This window comes from Centroberyx gerrardi, chromosome 13, assembly GCF_048128805.1.
Source record: "Centroberyx gerrardi isolate f3 chromosome 13, fCenGer3.hap1.cur.20231027, whole genome shotgun sequence".
NCBI classification, from domain to species: domain Eukaryota; kingdom Metazoa; phylum Chordata; class Actinopteri; order Beryciformes; family Berycidae; genus Centroberyx; species Centroberyx gerrardi.
Window position 1 is genome coordinate 18,530,693 of NC_136009.1, and position 20,315 is coordinate 18,551,007.

The following is a 20,315-nucleotide window of genomic DNA, read 5'->3' on the forward strand; positions in this document are numbered from 1 at the left end:
GGTAACGCATGCATACTAATAGGCCATGCAAGAATCACAGGGGCAGCATGCTAGAATAGTTTTACTACAGACTGAGCTTACCTTTACCATAATAGAGAATTAAAGCCCAATTGCCACAAACTGCCATATTCCACGAAAACACCAGTCTTTAAAAATATACAGTGGGCCTACAGTGTGATATAGCCTATGTTGACGAGCTTAGCCACATTACATTGGCCAAAAACCTACCAAAAATTAGAGTCCATGTAGCCAATGTTACTTTTATGATCTTGGACAATTAAGTCTATATTTGTCGAACTGGTCTTGCCAAAACCAGGACCAAGGGACCCAAGCAGTATGTGATGTCATTAAGTGACATTGTACATTAGGGTGATTTTCCGGGAATGGTGGTATTTGCTGGTTCAGGTCTGGTACTAGAAATTAATAAAGCTCATTTGGACATTAAACCTCTAACAAACATTCAGTGAGACCACAAGTCAACTTCCAATTTATTATTGTCAGTGCATCAACCCCAGAAAATGTCACTTGAGGATTTGGTAGCTGAATTGTAGCTTCGGGACAGATGTTCAAAACTGGACTGTCCAAAAAAATATTAATAATAATCTAAGATATTTTATAGGGTGGATTTTCCTTTTAATTTGTTGTTACAAAGCCTATAGCAGCCTAATGTTTGGATGATGTGAGGCAATTCACCATTCTCTTTTGATGCAGACTGGCAGAGATATTTGGAAACACAATAAAGCGGCGTGTGAGGGTAATAATGGCTACGATTTACTGTTGTTTTCTCAAGTTACTCTGGCGTTTCTCCCTTCCAAGTTTAACATTTTGTAGCCCAAAAACACTGACGCAAGTGAAGAGATTCCGCATTACGTCATCGCGAAGGCCACATACTGGAGGCAAACGCCTGGTCTGCTCCAGTGCGCTACTCGAAAATTTCCATAACACAACCATTGCAAGAGGCGGAAAGCGGTAAGAATGGCCGCTTCGTGCAGTGATGCACAATAGACCAAAGACATCGTGATCGCGCTGAAGGATACGGCTGACTGTTGGATTCCTGGATGTAAACAGTGATGTTGCATGACATGCTTCGAAATTCTGGTAAGTCTTGTGCAAGTGCGCTGCAGCTGAACGCTGGTAGCCTTAAATAGTGGAGCGACCTTAACCTACTTTATCACTCTGGTTGAAATGAGTTACCCGGCAAGTTTCGGCGATAGAAATAAGAGGGGATTCAGGAGGATAAAAGGAAAGAAACAGAGCGTGTGTATTTCTATAACACTGAGGCATTTGTCGCTCGTGCACTGAGGTGTCTGTGCTGACAGGTGATGCTAGCTGAGCATGTACCGCTGTCTGAGCTGCCTGTTGCCTTTCCTCGCTGCCCTTTTACCTTTGGCAAGTAAATACATTTGGAAAACGATGGTGGTGGAATTTCACCAATTTCGCACTAGTCTCTCACTGGGGTCGTGTGTTATTCTGAATGTCCCGTGGGCAGCATGACTCTATCCAAATGTATCAATACCCTACCTATAAAGCGATATGATATTGTTAATTCCAAGTGTTAATTCCATTTTGGCCATTACGTCACACATAATTGGCAACATTTCCCATTATTCGAATACTTCTGCTCTTTTGGTGCTGCAGAGATTTTGCACTCTTTTCATTTGCACAAAGAACTCAACAACAATGCCATAAAATATCATTAGAGCACCAGCAGCAGCCACAGACATGTAACTGAACTCTCATTAAACATCAGGGCTCCAAAGTTTTTGCCTTTTTGGAGCTGAAACCATGGTGATCATCAGCAGGCGACAGAAAGCACAGGGCCCTCTAGCAGACATCACTGGCTGGTACCAGACAGGAAGAGAAAACTCTGCTATTTCACTTCCACCTAGGATTTACTATCAATCTAAAACATCATTTCTTTTTTTTTTTCTGGCTTTTTTTTGTAAAGAGATGAACTTTAAGTCAGTGGCACAGTTTTCTCTGCCTGTCAGGGGATGGAAATCAGATGCCAGCATGGTTTATACTCTCATGATGTAAAAATAACACTGGCCAATCAGTGGGGGTAACAGCTGCGATGTACTGTACAGCCCCAGCCAAACACACATCACACTGTAACTCAAGCAACTGCTCACATTCAGAAATGTTGCATGACAATCTGTTCCAAGCACTTCAAGGAGGATATAAATTAGCAGCACTGTCCGCTGTGTTTTCTCCAGCTGCTACAAAAATAGACACATAATATAAATAACTGACTAATAAGGTAATTTTTTTCTGCTTGCCTGAAATGCAGTTTAATATCTGGGCAACAGAGGTCTTTGCAGCATTAAATGATAGAGTGAGTCATTACTGTGAGACTCCTGGTCTGGTTTTGGCAGTGCTGAGCACGACAAGTCCTCTGCAATGTTTATGGTATACAATGATTTGCTCTTTTAAGGGCAGTTATTTTCTAATGCTGCCAGCGTGACAGTGGCACAGAGAAAGAGTAATGTTTGCTGGGCTGATGCCAAGTGCGAGGTTTGGGGTCTGCAACTGGAGAGCCAGTAAAGCTGTGCAAGAATGTGGAGCCTTCTCATTTGTAGTTAAAGATAGAGACAGCACAGGCTGTATCCTAGCTGACAGTTTCTAATTTCAGATATCTTCAGCCGGCCCCATCCATTTGGACTGCTTTTGTTGTAGTGTTTTCTTGTTAGAAAGGATTTTTCATACTGCGTACAATTGTTTTCATAAGAAGGACATGGCTTTGTAATAACAACTCAGGCAAGGAAAAGGAATACAGCTATGGTGCTTTATGAAGGGTATGTTGATCATGTTGTTCTCTCTTTCTTGCAGTTTCTATTGGCTGTGTTGGTTGTATATCTACACTGGACTGGTTACAATAGTTTGTACCAATCTCAGTTATTTCTGAGACTAAAATCAGACCACAGAAGGTCACACAGCTGGCACTCAGGATGTGTTTGCTTGTGTTATGGAAAGGATATCAATGTTAATCTATAAAACTGTATATTTCTACACTTCTACAATTACTCACTCTAAAAAAATGATGAATGGGCTTGCATATCCATTACTTTCAAGACCACATTGGACTACTGGCTGCTTGCAATAGGCTGATGTTGCTGTGTATACATTTGTAACTGCAATTTATTGTTGCAATTGCATTTATCATTGCATGAGAACTGATGAAACAAGCAGTCTTTTTTAGAGGGCCATTATTTACACTATGGCTTTATGGCTGCATATCTGTTCATCTCAAATTGAAAAGACAAAGAAAAGAAGATACATCTTAAATTGCAGATGATTTTTAATCCTGTCTGCATTTTCTATCCTGTCCTGTCAGGATAAGATGCCATTAATTGTTTATTACCATTTTTTGTTGTATCACTTGCCCCTATACTATGAGATGATCTACTTAAATATAGCATTTGATTCACTTAATTACAAATTCACTTATTAACTTCATATTTTCGCACTTAAAACTGGATATCATAGATTTTAAGCATTACCTCTTAAAAGTCAAAGATATTTACTAGGCGAAAAACTTTTTTCTCTTCAAAACTTTGGTTCTCGGTAGCGGGAGGTGGGATGGGAGGGAGGGAGGGGGTGGGTGGGATGGCAGGGTGGGGGGGGGGGCGGTGGTGACTAGCACTATGTTTTCACGAACAGAGCGGCTGGGTTCTTTGCTGCTATGGCAACAAACCACATGACTAGGTGTATTAGATTGCCTTGGACAGTGTGCAGTGAGGCATGGTGTGAGCATTCTCTCTGCTACTCTGCCCCTTTGAAAGACTTGTCCTTGTCTTACTCAAGTTTTTCTCTGCCCCCTTCACATTTCTGATAGGCTTTGTGGATTCTTGAATTCGATTTGCGAATGTACTGCCAAATTAAAAAAAAAAAACATTCAGTAATAAGGCTGTACACTGTGAATATGTGAGGTCAGTGTGTAATCACTTGCCACTGCAAAAATAACACTAATTTAACTCGTCAAGTCAGTAAATTGATTATAGTTGTAACATAGTATAATAGTAATAGTAAATAGTACTGATGTATCACCGTAAAAGGAATTGACTGACTGAATTGAGTCAAATGTCAAATGGACATCATGATGGCTCTACTATTGTTAACCAAGTGGTTGGTGCTATTGAGCTGTAGCACTTATACACATTATTAGTTGCATCAAATGCTTTCTGGTGCCTCAATATAGTAGTTCATTTGGACAGAATATAGCTGAAAACATTAGGCAGAGCATATTCAGTGATGCTTTACAATGCTTTAATTGAAACTGTTACTGATAAAAGCAGGGGTTTATAGAGTCTGACGTTACTTTCTCTCCTCCTGATCAGAATGATTGAAGACTGCGGGCGGAGTGGTGACACCATGGCAGATAGAAGGCAACTGTTTGTCGAGATGAGTAAGTGTTCAGGGCCCGGTCTGAGAGGACCACATTTCAGTGTGATCTATGCCGGACTGTTTTGCTCATTGCCCATAAAAGTGGCAAATCCTTTTCTGTAACTTTCATGTAAAGTGAATATCATGAAGATCAAGTGTCCCCACCAGTGTCATCCAGATTCATTTGAAATACGGACTTGAGCAGACCGGCTTCCAGTATGACCTCATGCTCTCTCACTATGTGAACACAGTGTGAAGGCACGCTTTCCCTCCATGGTTCCACACTGTCTATCAACTAGTGTTGCCATTTCAAGTGTTACTTAATAATTAGTAATTATTCCACAGGGGCTCAAGAGCTGGATTCCATAAGACTATCGACATACAGAACAGCTTGCAAACTCAGATTTGTGCAGAAGAAATGCAATTGTGAGTATGATGCACTTGTCTTTTTTTTTTTTACATTGCGGTGTCCAAAATCTTCCCCATCAGCATGTTTATATACGGTTTTCCTGTTTGCTTCCCAGTGCATTTGGTTGACATTTGGAATGTCATCGAGGCTTTCCGAGAGAACGGCCTCAACACCATGGACCTCAACACTGAGTTCACTGTGGCTCGCCTGGAAGCGATACTGTCTACCATCTTTTACCAGCTGAACAAGCGTATGCCCACCACCCACCAGATCAACGTGGAGCAGTCCATCAGCCTGCTGCTCAACTTCCTGCTGGCAGCCTATGACCCGTGAGTAACACGTCACGTGACAGCTGGCGACTAGCTGTGTACTTTCATCTCTGAGGTTTTGACGTGAGGCGTTGAAGTGTGAGAAGTGACTCCGCAGTGTCTGTCAAGAGTGAAAACACAAACTGTTTGCTTTAATAACGTCACAACATGCTTGTGCAGAGTGCATGTCTTTAGTGAATGTAAAAGCCAAGCTAAACGTCCTTGAAAATGATGATCACTGAAATTGAACTTTGCCTTTAAAGGTTGAACTATGCATGCCTGTTGGAAAAAAATAGTTGAGTTCATATTATTTTTGCAACCCCACAGATAGGGGTTGACAGCTACTCTTAAAAAAAATGTATCACCATAACACAAAATGTATTTGCCCTTTTTAGGGAAGGCCATGGAAAGATATCTGTCTTTGTTGTGAAGATCGCCCTAGCAACCATCTGTGGAGGGAAAATTTTGGATAAATTAAGATGTAAGCAACGCCACAAATCATTATTTTACTTTAATTGTGAAAAAATGGAACCAAAATCACTCAAATTACCCAATTTTACCTGTAATGAATCAGATAATTGCGTTTGTAGAGTTCCTACAGTTCCTAGTCTAAATGTTCTGCATTGGAATTTCTGATACAAACTCATTAGAGTCTGTATTTTTTGAGATCTCTGTCTGCTTAGGCTATTGTTCCTAGAAAAATAGCCCTGTCCTGGCTCTTCATGGCTGGGAGAAGTCATTATTCATTATCTGAAGGAAAGGTTTTATTACATAATCTACAAAATCTGTGGGAGCAGCAGCAGTGGCTCGTGAAGGAAAAAAGGAGGGCCGTGTTGCTAGTGTATTGTAATAATTGATTTGAATAACTACTTTACTTGGATTTGTTTTCACAAATAAGTGGGATGATTGTATTGTGTAATGCTGTAATTAGTCGACTGTGGTGACAACTGACAATTAGTTTGATTAATTTGTAATGCCTCCCTGCGTTGTACCAAGATATTTTTTCACAGATATCAGATTCCGCTGGAATAATGGTGTACTCGCAGTTTGACCAATTTCTGAGGGAAGTTCTCAAATTACCCATGGCTGTTTTTGAGGGACCTTCTTTTGGTTACACTGAACAAGCTGCGAGAACCTGCTTTGCACAGCAGGTGAGACTCCATTAGCCATACTGAACATGTTTATGTCGCCAAATTAAATGTGTGATTGTTTTGTCATTGAAGTTGTGGGTGATTCTTGACTGTTAAATATCTCTCTTAGTCATTTTTTGTTCTGTTTGTTTAACACTCTCCTCTGTACTGCATGTCAACAGAAAAAGGTCTCCCTCAACACATTCCTGGATACGTTGATGTCAGACCCGCCCCCTCAGTGTCTGGTGTGGTTACCACTCATGCACCGGCTTGCCAATGTGGAGAATGGTAGGTCACCGCAGCATATTTATACATGAGAAAGCTACTGGGCGGGGAGGATGTGAATTTCAGCCTTGCATCATCATTATGAGTCACTACGCAGTCACTCACTCAAGTGCATATGCAAGCATATACACACACATACATAGGGAGAAAGGTCCCTACTGGTCATCTTCACGGACGGTGTGTATGTGTTTGTGATACGCTCGTCATCACTAGCCACCTCCATGTGAGCACAATTAGACACTGTCACACACTGATGATGAGCGTACATCTTGCTTTATGTGTCTTCTGTAAATCGAAAGAAATGCTGTCATCGAGACTCACAATGTCCCAGCACAACTGCTCTTTAATGAATGAGAATCAATCCTGAAGTCAAATTGCAATATGCAAAATCTCTGTTTGGGTTTACAATCATCTGTGTGTGTGTGTGTGTGTGTGTGTATCTGTATACCCGTGTGTGTGTGTTTGACCCCCTCCTCTCCTCCCTGCAGTCTTTCACCCGGTCGAGTGCTCCTACTGCCATACTGAGAGTATGATGGGCTTCCGCTACCGCTGCCAGCAATGTCATAATTACCAGCTCTGTCAGGACTGCTTCTGGAGGGGGCATGCCAGCGGTTCCCATAGTAACCAGCACCAAATGAAGGAGTATACGTCATGGGTGAGAGAAGGAGAGGGGAGGGCAGGGGCGGGCTAGGGGGGTGTGTCTGCGCTGGGCCAGTCATTGCGGCTATTTTCGCTCCGCTTCACCATAACGCAGGGATGTTAAATGTGTGATATGTTGTAGCGCAGCCTGTGACAGCATCGGTTTAGCAACAGGGAAATTATTCAATGTGTTTTGAATTATCAGTGTCCTCATGCCCTCCGAAATCACACCTATAGCTTCTGTGTTTCTCCCAGAAATCCCCTGCTAAGAAGTTATCCCATGCACTCAGTAAGTCACTGAGCTGTGCATCCAGTAGAGAGCCTCTTCATCCCATGTTTCCCGAAATGCCAGAGAAACCTCTCAACCTAGCCCATATTGTGTAAGTTCATATTCTTCTTTTTTTAATACTAAAACATAAGAATCCAGTTCTGCAGTCCTGCAGTCAGTGTCTTCTCTCATCACATTTGCAGAGCCTCCAATTGCCATTTCAAACGTTGAAACCTAATGAATTTGATCTCATCCCATGTTTTGTAATTGTCTTGTAGCTGCCTCCAAGTCTGAAGTGATTCCAATCAGTCTTCTGGGGGGCACCTGATCAATAATGCTTAATTGTAGCCTTAGGAATGACCATAATTTTTAATGCTACTGCTGCTTTTTCCTTTATTTTGTGATATGAATAACCAAATAAACGCTTACAGAATGAGATAATTTGCAGCACTCTGGTGCTTTCTATTAAATGCCCAATCAGGGTATTGGCACACAAAGCCACCTCTGGTGCCAACATCACCCCACTGCTGGCTTTATCTATGCTTATTCCATTCGAACACATTTTTTAAACTTCAAATTGATTGACGACATTCTTCTCATATGGAGTCACAGTATTTTATAACTCCTAAACAGCCAAGATGAGTCAGATCTGTCTAGTCAATTTTATAGAACTGGATGTCAGCTTGTTTTGATGTTAATGTTATTGAAAAATCCTTTTTTTTTTTTTTTAAATGACTGAAACTGCTAGATTCAGTGTGGCCTTTGTAGTGCAAGGGTGATTGTAACAAATGCTTTTGTTCTTTCTTTGCTGCAAAATAGAGACACGTGGTGAGTGCGCTTTGATTATTTAACACATCACCCACACGGACTGTCTGCACATTTCTTAGATTGGAATCTTCTGTGCTAATCATTGTTTCTAATCAAGCCCCATTCTTCCTAGCTCACTGTTAGTTCCTATGTAAAGACTTACTGCTGTTGCTGATTGATCAGTTTATTGCATGTTACTATTACGCATCATGCTCTATAACTAATCAAGTCCTTCTGTTGTGCTACATTCTGTTACATTTTGGCCATCTAACAAAAAGGTAATTCGGAGGTAATACGGGTTTTGATGAGGAAGGAGGTAATCCACAAGAAAGACAGAAAGAAAGAAGACGATCCATTGGGATTTTCTTTCTCTCCAATATAAAAGACAAGTTGGCTTTAGAAAATAACAATGTTTGTGTCCTGTCCAGGCCACCTAGACCAGTGAACATCACCAATGAATACGCACTCTCCCACTCCATGCCTACATCAGGGAACCCTTACTCCACCAAAAAGTGAGTACAGCAACCGCAACAATGGATGTCCTGGATTTTACAAGACATTTTTAAGCATCTTTTCATTTTGCCATGTCCCCTTAAGGCCCCATGTCCTGTAGACTCTGTGCACCAAGCTGTCTTTATGTTCTTGCCAAGTTATCTTCATTTAAATGTGTGTGTGTGTGTGTGTGTGTGTGTGTGTGTGTGTGCGCGCGCGCTCCTGCGTGTGTGTCTGCATTCACACATGTACTTGTGTGTGTGCGGATATGTGTGGATCATTGTCTGTTTTGTTTTGTTTTTTTGTTTTTTATTTTTGTGGTTTCTTTTACCGAGTGTAAATAGCTTGCCATTCAGAAAGAATAATGATGTTGAGCAAAGAAAGCCCTTGACTAGGGCTGCTCCAGATCTGTTGAAAGGCAGAGGGTAAGTGAAACAGGTGTGCCTATAGGAATGGCTTTGTAGCTCAAATGCATGCGTGAACTAATCTAGATAGATAATCATCACATAGAGCATACACTGGAGTGCTTATTGCCCCAAGGAAACTATTAACTTACCTGGTTTCTTATAGAGGGGTTTACATTGTTGTACTCGAGGGGCTATTTCAAAGACGCTAGATGAAGCATGCATCATAAAGATTACTGACCATTAGTTTGGAGTGTCTATTACAGTCCGTTCATTGGCATAGACATAAGGAACACTAACTGCCAGTTTCTAATATTAGCCGCTTCGAATGTTACCCTCAATCTCCTGTATGTTTAAGTTGTAGCCGTTGAATAGGACAAATTAAATTGTCAGGTTAACTATTTCATTTGTGTAAGGATGAACATGAAACATGAAATTGGATTCATTTTTCTTTTATGTTGCTATTTATGTTGTACTTTCCAAGCTAAAGGTACATAATGCTGATGCAGAGTTGAAGCTCCTCCTTTTAGAGAAGCTGCACCTGCACTTAATGAAAGGAAAAAATGTTTCTTTAAGGAACACTACCCCCTTTCATAAGATTGGAAGTATAGAAAAACATACAGATGATGTGACGATTGACTGGCGTTTTATAAGGTTTTCTCGCGCACGTCAGAGCATCTGACATCGTGGTTCATGTTTGCACAGGCTTAGGAACCATATAGAAGGCTTTCAGGTGACATAATGCCCTCTGGAGGCCATATTGGAGGTGCTCAGCTCTTGGGCAACAATGGCTGAGAATAGCTGATTGCATTTCTAAGCTTACAACTCAACTGTCTCAACAGTATGAGATACAGTTCATTTTTTCATCATAAGTTCAGTTCAGGTTTTGACTGAGAATTGATCATTTCACAACACGTCAGATCTATCATATTTATCTATGTGTTTAAATAACATCAGCTTGTCAGTTAGCAAGCTTACCAGAGCATCTGGACAGACAAGCATCACTGTCTTGTTGTTAACACATCTGATAGTAGCTAACGTTGTGAGGTCAGTACATAGTAGTGGGATGTAAACATTGACATTAGCTTACTGGTTATTTAGCTATCAAACCTAAATGCCAACTGTTTGTTTAGGTTATCTGGCTACAACTTGTAGTGTTTTAGAGCTAGGACCAAAGACAAGACAGTTTAACCTGTAACCTGTTAACCATTTGGAAGCAAATCTACCTTATCAGTCTGTTCACTTTTACTTATAATGTTACTGAATGGACCTACACCCACACTACGACTCTCTTTTCTGAATATCTCTCTTATTCTACCCTGGTTGTTATATATTTAGACATTATTTGTGCACAGCTAATTCTCCAATGGACCTCCATGATGGCACATAGCCGCGTGGTTGCTAGGAGATTTGTGATGCAACTGCAAAGCCTCTATAAATATACCTTAAAATTACTTTTAGATTATATTATAGCCATGACGTACATGAGGGCATATTGCGCATGCTTGATGTATCTTGGAGTAGATTGTTTGACTTTAAGGCTAACAAATTTCAATAGCTTTACTGTAATAGTAGAGTACTGAGGGATTGATGCTTGTAGATCTGATGCATGTACCTTGTTGAGCCTTTATTGTTGGGCATGCTCTTTATCACACTCCTAGTCAGCAGTGGTGTAGCTCCTCGTCTGTCCCAAACATAATATGGCCTTGTTTCTCTCTAGTGACCCATGAATGGCTGCTTTTCAGTCTTTCTTCTCAAACCTGTTTTGTTCTATTTCTCTCTCTCTCTCTCTCTCTCTCTCTCTCTCTCTCTCTCTCTCACTCTCTCTCTCTCTCTCCCCTTCTCCGTTCTTCTTGTCTCTCTCATCCTCTGTCTCTCTCTCTCTATCTCTCAATGTTGTCACCTGTGTTATGTAATGTTTTATTTGTGTGAAACCCTGCACTGTTCCAGGTTAAACTACAACCTCGTGGTTGCTGATAGACTTGCTGACGAACATGTTCTGATTGGCCTCTATGTGAATCTACTACAAAACAACCCCAAAATATGGTTAGTTGGTGTCCTGTGTTTGCCAACACCAGTGGAAACTATGTGCTCTGCTGGCCTGCCGCTTAGCAATCCTCCCCCTAACCTTATCCTTAAAGCATTACAGTCCTAATGCTGCATGCTGTCAGATAATTGATGTATAGACCATTCACTTTGAATTCAAATTGACCTTTGACACATCTTTTAACAGAATATTGTCATCCACTAGCAATAATTCAACAGTGTTTCTTAACGATTGGTATCTGGAATGGAAATCAGATCTGTATCTTTAACAAGAGTACAGTATGTTTTCATTAGATTGGATCCCAAGGTGAAACTAAATTTCTCATATTTGAGTCTGGCCACGATGAAAGTGTATAAGACCCTGTGGGTTTACAGCATCTGTTACCACATTCAATTACCTCTAATAGCGAGGTCATCACTGTCTTGCTCGTGCACTTTAGTTGCTACTGAGAGAAATTTGTAATGGAAAAAGGGTCAAATGGCTCTCATATTTGTCACATTAGGATTGTAACTCCAAATGCTTATGGCAGTTTAGACTGGTTGCCTTCTCATCATTGCTTGGTTAGGTGCTACCAAATACTTTTAATGTAGCTGCTAATTTCCTTAGTGAATTTGTTTACCTCCTCATGAGGTACTTTCTCAAGCAAGTTTGTATGCTTGTAATTATGTAAGCTGACTGGGTTTTTTTGTTTATTTAATTTTTGGAATATGGAAGAACCTCTTTTAAAGGTTCAATCATATTCTCTCTCCTTTGAAGCATAGTGTTGTGTCGATGCTTATCTTCCTAACCTACAAGTCCCATGAAAATGGTATCCCCTGTAATTTATGTGTGCAAGTGTGTGTGTGTATATGTGTGTGTGTGTGTGTGTGTGTGTGTGTGTATGTTTGTGTGTGTGTTTGCGAAGGGGGGGGGGTATATCCTCTTGTTTTTTAATAGTGGTTGGCACCCATATTATGTTGCCTATCTATATTATATTGGCAGCTCTGTGGAAATCCCCCCACCTTCCCGGGTGTGATTCTGTCTGAGTGTGTCTATGTGTGTTCCTGCGCAAAAACATAATTTTTTTTGCTATATCAGTTTAAAGCTCTTCTGGCTTTCAAATAGTTTTAAAAAGCGAATACATGATAACTTCATCTCAACTTTTCTATAAATAACCCGACTCCATTCCTGCTTTTGTGCCTTTCATAAATAGCTAAGCACGGTCACAGGGGACTCTGCTGTCAAAGTAAAACTTATGACACTTTTCTGTCGAATAACTAACCTGAGTTGAACAAAATAAACTTTCTTGGATCTCTGTACTTTTCCTGCACAGTTTGTGTCTGACTGGCTGGCTGGTTTAGTTCTCTCAGGTGAGTATAACAGTGTCGTGTTGTGACTCTGTCTCCATTTTCCTCTTCATCAGTTTGCTGGAGAGCAGTAACCATCAAGATGAAGAGCACAGTCTCATTGCCCGCTATGCTGCTAGACTGGCTGCTGACGCTGCGGTGAGATATATGACATTTATTGCACACAATATCGTGGCATCTTTCATTGGCGTCCACTGCCAAAAATCTGTCTAGATCAGAAAAGGGTTTAACATGCACCACTGCTGTAGCTTAGGGGTTCCAGTCCTTTTCATTGCTGTGGTTAAGAAGGGATTTACAGGTAGTGATCATTTCTGACCAGACCTGCATGCTGGTTTATGTTCTGATCAGATCTTGATGGATGGCAGGTGACTTGACTCTGATGTTCCTCTTGTGCGATATGAGATAAGGTAGTGGGTGACATCAGCCAGAGGTGCCTCTAGTTGACGTCATGTCTCCTGCTTGGTTTCACCGACAGGCTCAGCAGCAGAGGGTCCCCACGGACCTCTGCTGCTCTCTGGACGCTAACAAGCAGCAGAGGCAGCTCATCGCCGAGCTCGAGAACAAAAACAGGTCAGGGATGACTGCCTTGGTGGTGCTGTTCACTTGTGTTTGTCACTCCCCAACCTCTTTAAATTCCAAAATAAGATATCCACCTTTGGAAAAATGTGACTCCTGCTCTGACAAAATAAAAGCTGGCCCAAAAATCACAGTGCTATTGACATTATTAGCGAAGTTATGACATTTTCTTACTAAATATTAACATTTTAGAGGAGTTAATAATGTAAATCTGAAATATTGGGCAATAAATATCAGGTAGTGTACTTTTCAAGATAGAAGTAAAACCTGGCTTAAGATATATAGGACATATGAGTTAATCATTTATGTGTTTACTCCTGTGTTCAACCTGCAGCCGCAGAGTGTAGTAGCCCTGTTTGTGTGACTGCTGCAGAATAGATGAAACTGATGTGTGCACTTGTGCATAATGTGTGCTGGTGCCTGTCACAGAGAAATCCTGCAGGAGATCCAGCGGCTGCGCCTGCAGCATGAGCAAGCCTCCCAGCCTCCACCTGACAAGGGCCAGCAGAACCCCACGCTGCTGGCTGAGCTACGACTTCTCAGGTAACCTCCGCCTCGCTTGATCCTGCGTGACACAATGAGTTTACGACAGACATTTTTGCTTAGGCTGCAACCAAACATACAGAAGTTGAACTGCCCGCCTTTTTCCCAAGCTAAATGAACAACATATGTAGAGAGACTAGAGACTGCAGATGCTGAGGATACATTTTTTTCTCTTTTTTTTTTTCTTTCCTTTGCCATTGACATGACATTATGGTGTGTATCATCATGCTGTACAACTTGTTCCTTCTGTCAGGCAACGCAAAGATGAGCTTGAACAAAGAATGTCTACTCTGCAGGAGAGTCGCAGGGAACTCATGGTGCAGCTGGAGCAACTTATGATGCTTCTCAAGGTATGGGACACATGCTTTTCAACTATTTGACTGCATTTATTTGTTTTGTCTCCATTTTTATTTGTTTGTATTTTGTTTTATGTGGTACCAAACCTCCTTGGTGGGACCCAGAAAGAGATGCTGTTGCAATTGTAACAGCTAATGGGGATACTAATAAACTTAACCTTAAACAGTAGTCAAATACAGAATACAATTAAGATTCCCTCATCATCAATTAAACACACATTATGTGTTTTCTGTAGGGAACCACAAGCTGGGGGTAATTTAGGTTCTGAGAACCCGGTTTGCTCCTGGGCCCATTTCAGGATCAGTTTGTGTAGGTGTTACAGTTTAACAATGGCTCTTTGCATATTTCTATCATAGTACATGGACAAGTGTACTGTAATTTGTATTTGTTCTTTTTTTTCCAAGGGAGTGGGTGGTAAGCAATAAGGCCAGATGATTAATTTCCATTGTATTTCCATTTTTCTATCTGTGGGGGCAGTCTCCCAGCTGTGGGGCGTCACTGCAGCTAATGTAAAACAAACAGTGCACATTGCAGATGGAGAGACATGTGAGCAAAAACAGATGACCACACATGTCCATTAGAGGGCGTACGTCTTTAACAGTCCGGCTCTGTTGAAGCAGAGAGGGTGTGGGTTGCTGGTAAATCGCCCTCTCTCGCATAATTTCTTGTAATTGCTCGTGACGTAGGCTATTGATTAGCTGTGTTAAGGCGTCTCCTGCTGTTAGTCAAGAGTCCAGACAGATGACTTGTAAGCAGACTTTTGAGCTTGGGATTACGCTCCATCACACCATACAAGGCAACGTGTCTACCCCCCTCTAAGAAGGCTAACCTTTGGGGCGAGAATATCTTCAGCAGTCAATAAGACGGAGGCTGTTCAAAGCATGCATAAACTGCTTACTGTACTGGCTTAAGTGGTGAGGATATCAATCTAATTAGCCTAAAAGGATCAATGTTAATCCATTAAACTTCCATGAGCAAGCCACATGTTTGTCATGGCCTGGAGGAAATACCAATTGGATTTTTTTAGAAATACTCACATGTAGTGTTTGTTGTTTCATGAGCCATAAAAGAATCACTGGTAAGAACTTGAATGGACGTTTTTTTTTTCCAACAGGAGGAGGAACGGAAACAGGCTGTAAGTCTGAAAAGCGTGGGACAAAAAAAACCTCTAAAACATAACCATATAGACTCGGATTCAAACTTATTGCACGTGTATTTGAAATAAACACTTGCTTTGTTTTTGTGGTTTGGATTGTGGCGGTTATTTGTTCAGCTCTCATAGAGGAAAACAGTCTGCTGATTTAATAGCATGTTGAATATTTGAAAGATATTGACATAATAGTAAAGGCAGCCTAATGACCCTACATACAGTGCATTTTGGCATGAGGGTAATGTTTGTTACTTACCTAATTGTGGTGTATTATTAGGGGAAACAAGCTTCTTAACAGGCTATTTGTAGACTTTCTAAGTATTCTGTCTGTAGTTTGTCTGCTGTTAGTTGAGGATTGACATAACAAATGATGTATAGTTGTTGCATTGCTCATGGAGAGTTTTCTGTCCAACGCAGTGACAGAAAATGACACCCACTGACACTAAAACTACCATCCCTCTTCTTGCCTGTGTGTGTGTTGCAGACTCAGGGTCCCGGCTCTCCACGGTCCTCTCCCAGCCACACGGTCAGCCGGCCGATCCCCACACCGATCCACTCAGACTCTGCTGGCACCACCCCAACTCACACACCTCAGGACTCTCTCATGGGCGTGGGAGGGGATGTACAGGAGGCCTTCGCTCAAGGTAACACAGTCAAACACAGACGCACACATGCAGTTACTGGCATATAGTGTCAGTAATGTGTGAGGTGATATGACTAAACAACATCTCTTCTCTGTTCCAAAGGCCCAAGGAGAAATTTGAGAAATGACCTACTCATCGCTGCTGATTCCATCACCAACACAATGTCATCACTGGTTAAGGAACTAAATTCAGGTGAAATGAATAATTAGAAAAACTTTGTGTTTTGCTTTCTGGATTTTTGTTGCACAACAATTGTTTTATAAAATGTCCATCTCTTTGTATTCCTCAGAGGGTGGAAGTGAGACGGAGAGCATTGTGGATTCAGACTTTGGACGCAGTGACCTGTTGGCCACAACCACTTCAGATCCCTTCTTCACCACTAAACCAAGGTACCTATCAGAGATATAAGGGTATGGTCATTTACCAGTACACGGGATATGATGTAACTATCCCTTGTACTATTTTGGGAGAGCAGCTATGTTGAAAGCTAGCTTGGATGTAAGAGGAAAAAGGTGTGTGAGAGTAAGTGTGTGATTGGGGTTACAAAGTGGGCTCCTCCCATCACAGATGACCCATTGAATTTGGTCCACAACACATTCAGAAGGCTCATCAGTAACTTCTGGCACCCCAAATCCCCCCCCCCCCCCCCCCCCTCCATATTCCAAACTCTTTCTAATCAAGCGTCTTCCTCTCTACGCTTTCCCAGTTCATCCCTTGTCCCTGCTTATTTTGAGAAACTGCTTTGGCACACCTTGCTGCTTCCTCCTGGCAATTCATTTGTTCAGCTATCACCTCCCTCTTTTTCTAACTTTCTAACCCATATATACGTATATATACTGTACTATACTATTGTATGTGTATGCCAAATGCTGGATACATTAGGTCATCTGCATTCTCATGAAACATTGATTTGAATCAAATGCAATGGTTGTTAGGAGAGGTTAGAGGGTTTAAAAGGTTGGGCCGTAGTTAGGACATGACCCATTTGGCAGTTCTCTATTCAGTCACGATAGAGTACCTCCCGATTCCTGGTACAGCTTCCATCTTTTCCCTTGTTTGGAACTGCCTGTATCTGTGATAGGACCGCTAGCGCTGCAGAGGAGGAGAGCTATGAGAACGATCTGGAACAACAGCTGGAGGACGAGCTCAAGATGGAGGAGCTAATGAAGCACAGGCAGGAGCCAGAGAAAGCCTGTATGGTGAGTTCTAGTTTGGAGGATTGGAATGAAATCAAAGAAGAAGGTTGTACATTGCGTGTTTTGTATTACAAACCGTGCTCTCTCTCAGTGCTAATTCTCACTTTTTCTGTTTTGGTGATGTTCATACTGTGGTACAGGTGACGTTGCAGCAGTGACCGTGCTAGTCCGGACTCCTGGTAGGTGACTACTGTATCAGTAATTGACAGTCTGACAGAACACCTACAGTGCACACCCCATATCCAGAAAGCTTAAAAGTTTTTTAACATTTCCCAACATTTCCACAAAACCTGATAGGTAACTAGACTTAAAATGGAATAGGACCAAATGCTCCTACTACTTACTGCTCTGTTTCAAGTTTCATTAAACTTATTTTGAAAGTTGCTTTGTATGCTTATAATGCCACAATATTACACTTCCATATTTAAGACACTGGAGGTATTATGAAAATTACCCTTAGCTGTATGAAAGGGAGTGATGGTGAAGTCAACCTACATTGGAAAAAAAATACAAAAAAACCTGCCAACAGACGCAGGGCTGAGCTTATGGTTCAGTATGTATTGAATGTAGTACTGAAATTGTCATATTCTCCATACATTTTTAAATTGTAAAGGTACTAAAGTGTATGCAGTATGGTTAGAATGCAGTGGATACAGCTTTGTGTGCTGTATTCACAGCCAATAAGTTTGGATTAAGTTTACCAACAGATGCTCACAACAGAGGAAATCCAAGTGTGAAATTACTGATCTACGAACTCTGATCACATTGCCATAGAATAATCTATATAACTTAAGACAGAAGAACTGATTCAGATCAGCACTCGTATGCACGCTGGACCTGAACACAACTCATAATTTATTTAATGACCAATTTCACTGACCTTGTCTGGACTCTTAGTATTGTTACACAATGCAGTTAAAACTGGAGAAACAGGCAGCAGTCTCAGAAAATGAAAGATTTTCAATTCAGTAGGTTTTGGCAATTATTTTTAGCCTTTTGCACCTTGTTCTGTCTTTCCTTGGCTGTTGAGTTGAGCACCTCCAGCATCTAATTACACCATGCAGTTAGTAACATACCATTTTCTTAACAGGTGAGCAATATGAAAAGCAACAATAGTAGAAGACACTGGAAGAGACAACACTGGGCCAATGACACAGAGAGTTGAGAAGATATGAAGAATTAAAGATGAAGAAATTGCTAAATCCAACCATAGAATACATTTATGTAAAGATCTATTTTTTAACCAACCACATATTTAAGATAAATACTGTGAGCTGATGTGGAGAGATTAATAACTGAGCTGTCTGTTATACCACAGGTGCCATAAAAATCAGATGACTTTGGGGAATTATTTGTTGATTTTTATCCTTTTTATATGAGTTGTCTAGCAATTGTACAAGTATACTGTAAGTAGTACAGGGTGGCAAACCTGTTTCTTTGGAGTTCTCATGTTTCTAAAACGGTAAACCAGGTCTAAGTGCGTTTGTTATCTGAGACACGACAAAAACCACAAAGTTATAGATTATAAAATTTACAATCATTTGTAAATTTATAGCTCTGGCCTGACCACTCTGACCAGATTTGCCCACTAGTCCATTGATTTCTTACTGTTGCTATTGAGTGGCTTTTGTATTGTAGTTTGACTCTCAGTCTTTCTTATCGCAGACTGACTGTGATTTGTCAGACAGTTTGTTTTATTTGATACATAAGTCATAATCATGCACACTGCCTTAGCTGATTGGATGACCTCTCCATGGAGCTCATTCAAACTGTCAATGCAGCATGTAGCTAACAACACATCACACCTGTTCAGCACAAATGATGGTTTTCTTCACTGGATGAATGAGGTTGAGCTCATATTAAATCTGATGCTGGAAAGTGATATTGTCTGCGGAGGGTTTTAGTCTGCTACTATTTATACTGTCTACATATAAAGTGTTGATTCAATATAAGGTTTAGTTTAATTGGTTCTGATAGCTGAAAGTGTTTTGAAATACAGTGGAAATTATGTAAATTAAATGGACATAGTGAGGATATGTGAGCTTTCCAAATTGCTCAAATTCAATGGTTTACACTGGCAAGGGCATTGAACAAATTGTGTTTACTATCAATGGTTTTATGAATTAAGGTTAGATCATAGATCATTTGCCATTGTTTCATTTGATAGCATTTTTATGCTCTCGCACAAATCTCTGTCCGACTTGCACACCAAGATAATACACACTCTTCATGTTCTTTCTGAGTGTGCACATAACTTTACACAGTCACTTTGGGAAAAGTGGCAAGCCAATCTAAAATCATAAATGTGTGAAATATATCTAGTTTGATTTTTGAGCAAGTTCATACCAGTGATTTTGCATGGTGGTGATGCATAATAAAGTGTTGACACAATATCACAATTTTGTCGCCTATGAACTCCTTTCTCTTTCTTTTTCCATTCCAGAACGGCACACTTCAATTGGCTTGGTTTGGCAGCGCACATTTATTATCTGTCATAAGTGCACTGTTGGCTGCCCTCAACCTATTGTCTATAATTCATCACATAGACCTACCATCTGAGGTAACATAAAAGCAGCCATCCAGTACTGGATCTCATAGTCATGTGGATATTAGGAATGAGAATTTCACTCTCAGGCTCAGGCAATATTACCAGTCTATGAATGAACCAATATTCGTTTTTCTTAATAGTATTAGTGGCAGTTTTTATTATTTTTAACCCATCAACATGAGCCTGACCTGACCACAGTCAAAAAGACAATATTCATAACACAGGACCACAGCATCCACTACTAAGTCTTTGTTATTAACACAAACTGGCTATCTATATAAAATATTCCCATGTTCATTCTTTATCTGATCATCATTATTTCTAGTCTAGCAGCATAGTTAGCAAGCAGCTATAATACTGATGAATCTCTTAAACCCTTTGTTTAAAAAAAAAAAAAGCCTCATCCAGATGTCCTTTGTCTTTTATCAAGTGTGTGAGTGCACCCTGGTGTTAAAAGAGGAGGAATGCAGTTGTGTCAGTGACTGAACAGCTGGTTCATTTCTTCAAACATGGTATCTTAAAATGCAAAACACCATTGGGAAGCAGACAAGCTCTCCTGTCTATATGCATTGCATTTTCCTCAACATGCTGATGCTGTCTCCCTACATAGACTATTTGTCTTCAGATAATAATGAAAGTAGAGAGCATTCCCTTTTCACTGTAATGCTGCTTTAAGTAGCTGGCTAGACAAGCCTCTTGAATTTCATTAAATGCAAGTATTTGCTACAGGAATGTTAGGGTTTATCCTGCGTCATACGTCAAGCACTATTGGCATTATGGTCT

At 40.7% G+C, this 20,315-nt stretch overlaps 1 protein-coding gene across 1 annotated transcript; it reads left to right on the top strand.

Annotated features, from left to right (window-relative positions):
• The first annotated feature begins 963 nt into the window (after positions 1-963).
• On the top strand, positions 964-19,344 carry dtna (dystrobrevin, alpha). Its single transcript, XM_071926447.2, has 24 exons — positions 964-1,098; positions 4,338-4,405; positions 4,729-4,809; positions 4,908-5,121; positions 5,496-5,581; positions 6,097-6,251; positions 6,413-6,518; positions 7,004-7,170; positions 7,410-7,534; positions 8,242-8,250; positions 8,658-8,741; positions 9,078-9,146; positions 11,076-11,171; positions 12,575-12,656; positions 12,994-13,088; positions 13,524-13,637; positions 13,891-13,987; positions 15,109-15,129; positions 15,629-15,788; positions 15,891-15,980; positions 16,078-16,177; positions 16,870-16,987; positions 17,125-17,163; positions 18,075-19,344. The coding sequence occupies exons 2-23, from the start codon at positions 4,339-4,341 to the stop codon at positions 17,140-17,142; spliced, it is 2,154 nt and encodes a 717-aa protein (XP_071782548.1). The 5' UTR covers positions 964-1,098; position 4,338; the 3' UTR covers positions 17,143-17,163; positions 18,075-19,344.
• The last annotated feature ends 971 nt before the right edge of the window (positions 19,345-20,315 follow it).

Excerpts from the sequence above, each read along its gene's own strand:
- dtna (XM_071926447.2), top strand. The coding sequence starts at position 4,339 with ATGATTGAAGACTGCGGGCGGAGTGGTGACACCATGGCAGATAGAAGG. Across the intron at positions 4,406-4,728 it reads GCAACTGTTTGTCGAGATGA|GGGCTCAAGAGCTGGATTCC; the intron begins GTAAGTGTTCAG and ends ATTATTCCACAG. Across the intron at positions 15,789-15,890 it reads ACAGGAGGCCTTCGCTCAAG|GCCCAAGGAGAAATTTGAGA; the intron begins GTAACACAGTCA and ends TCTGTTCCAAAG.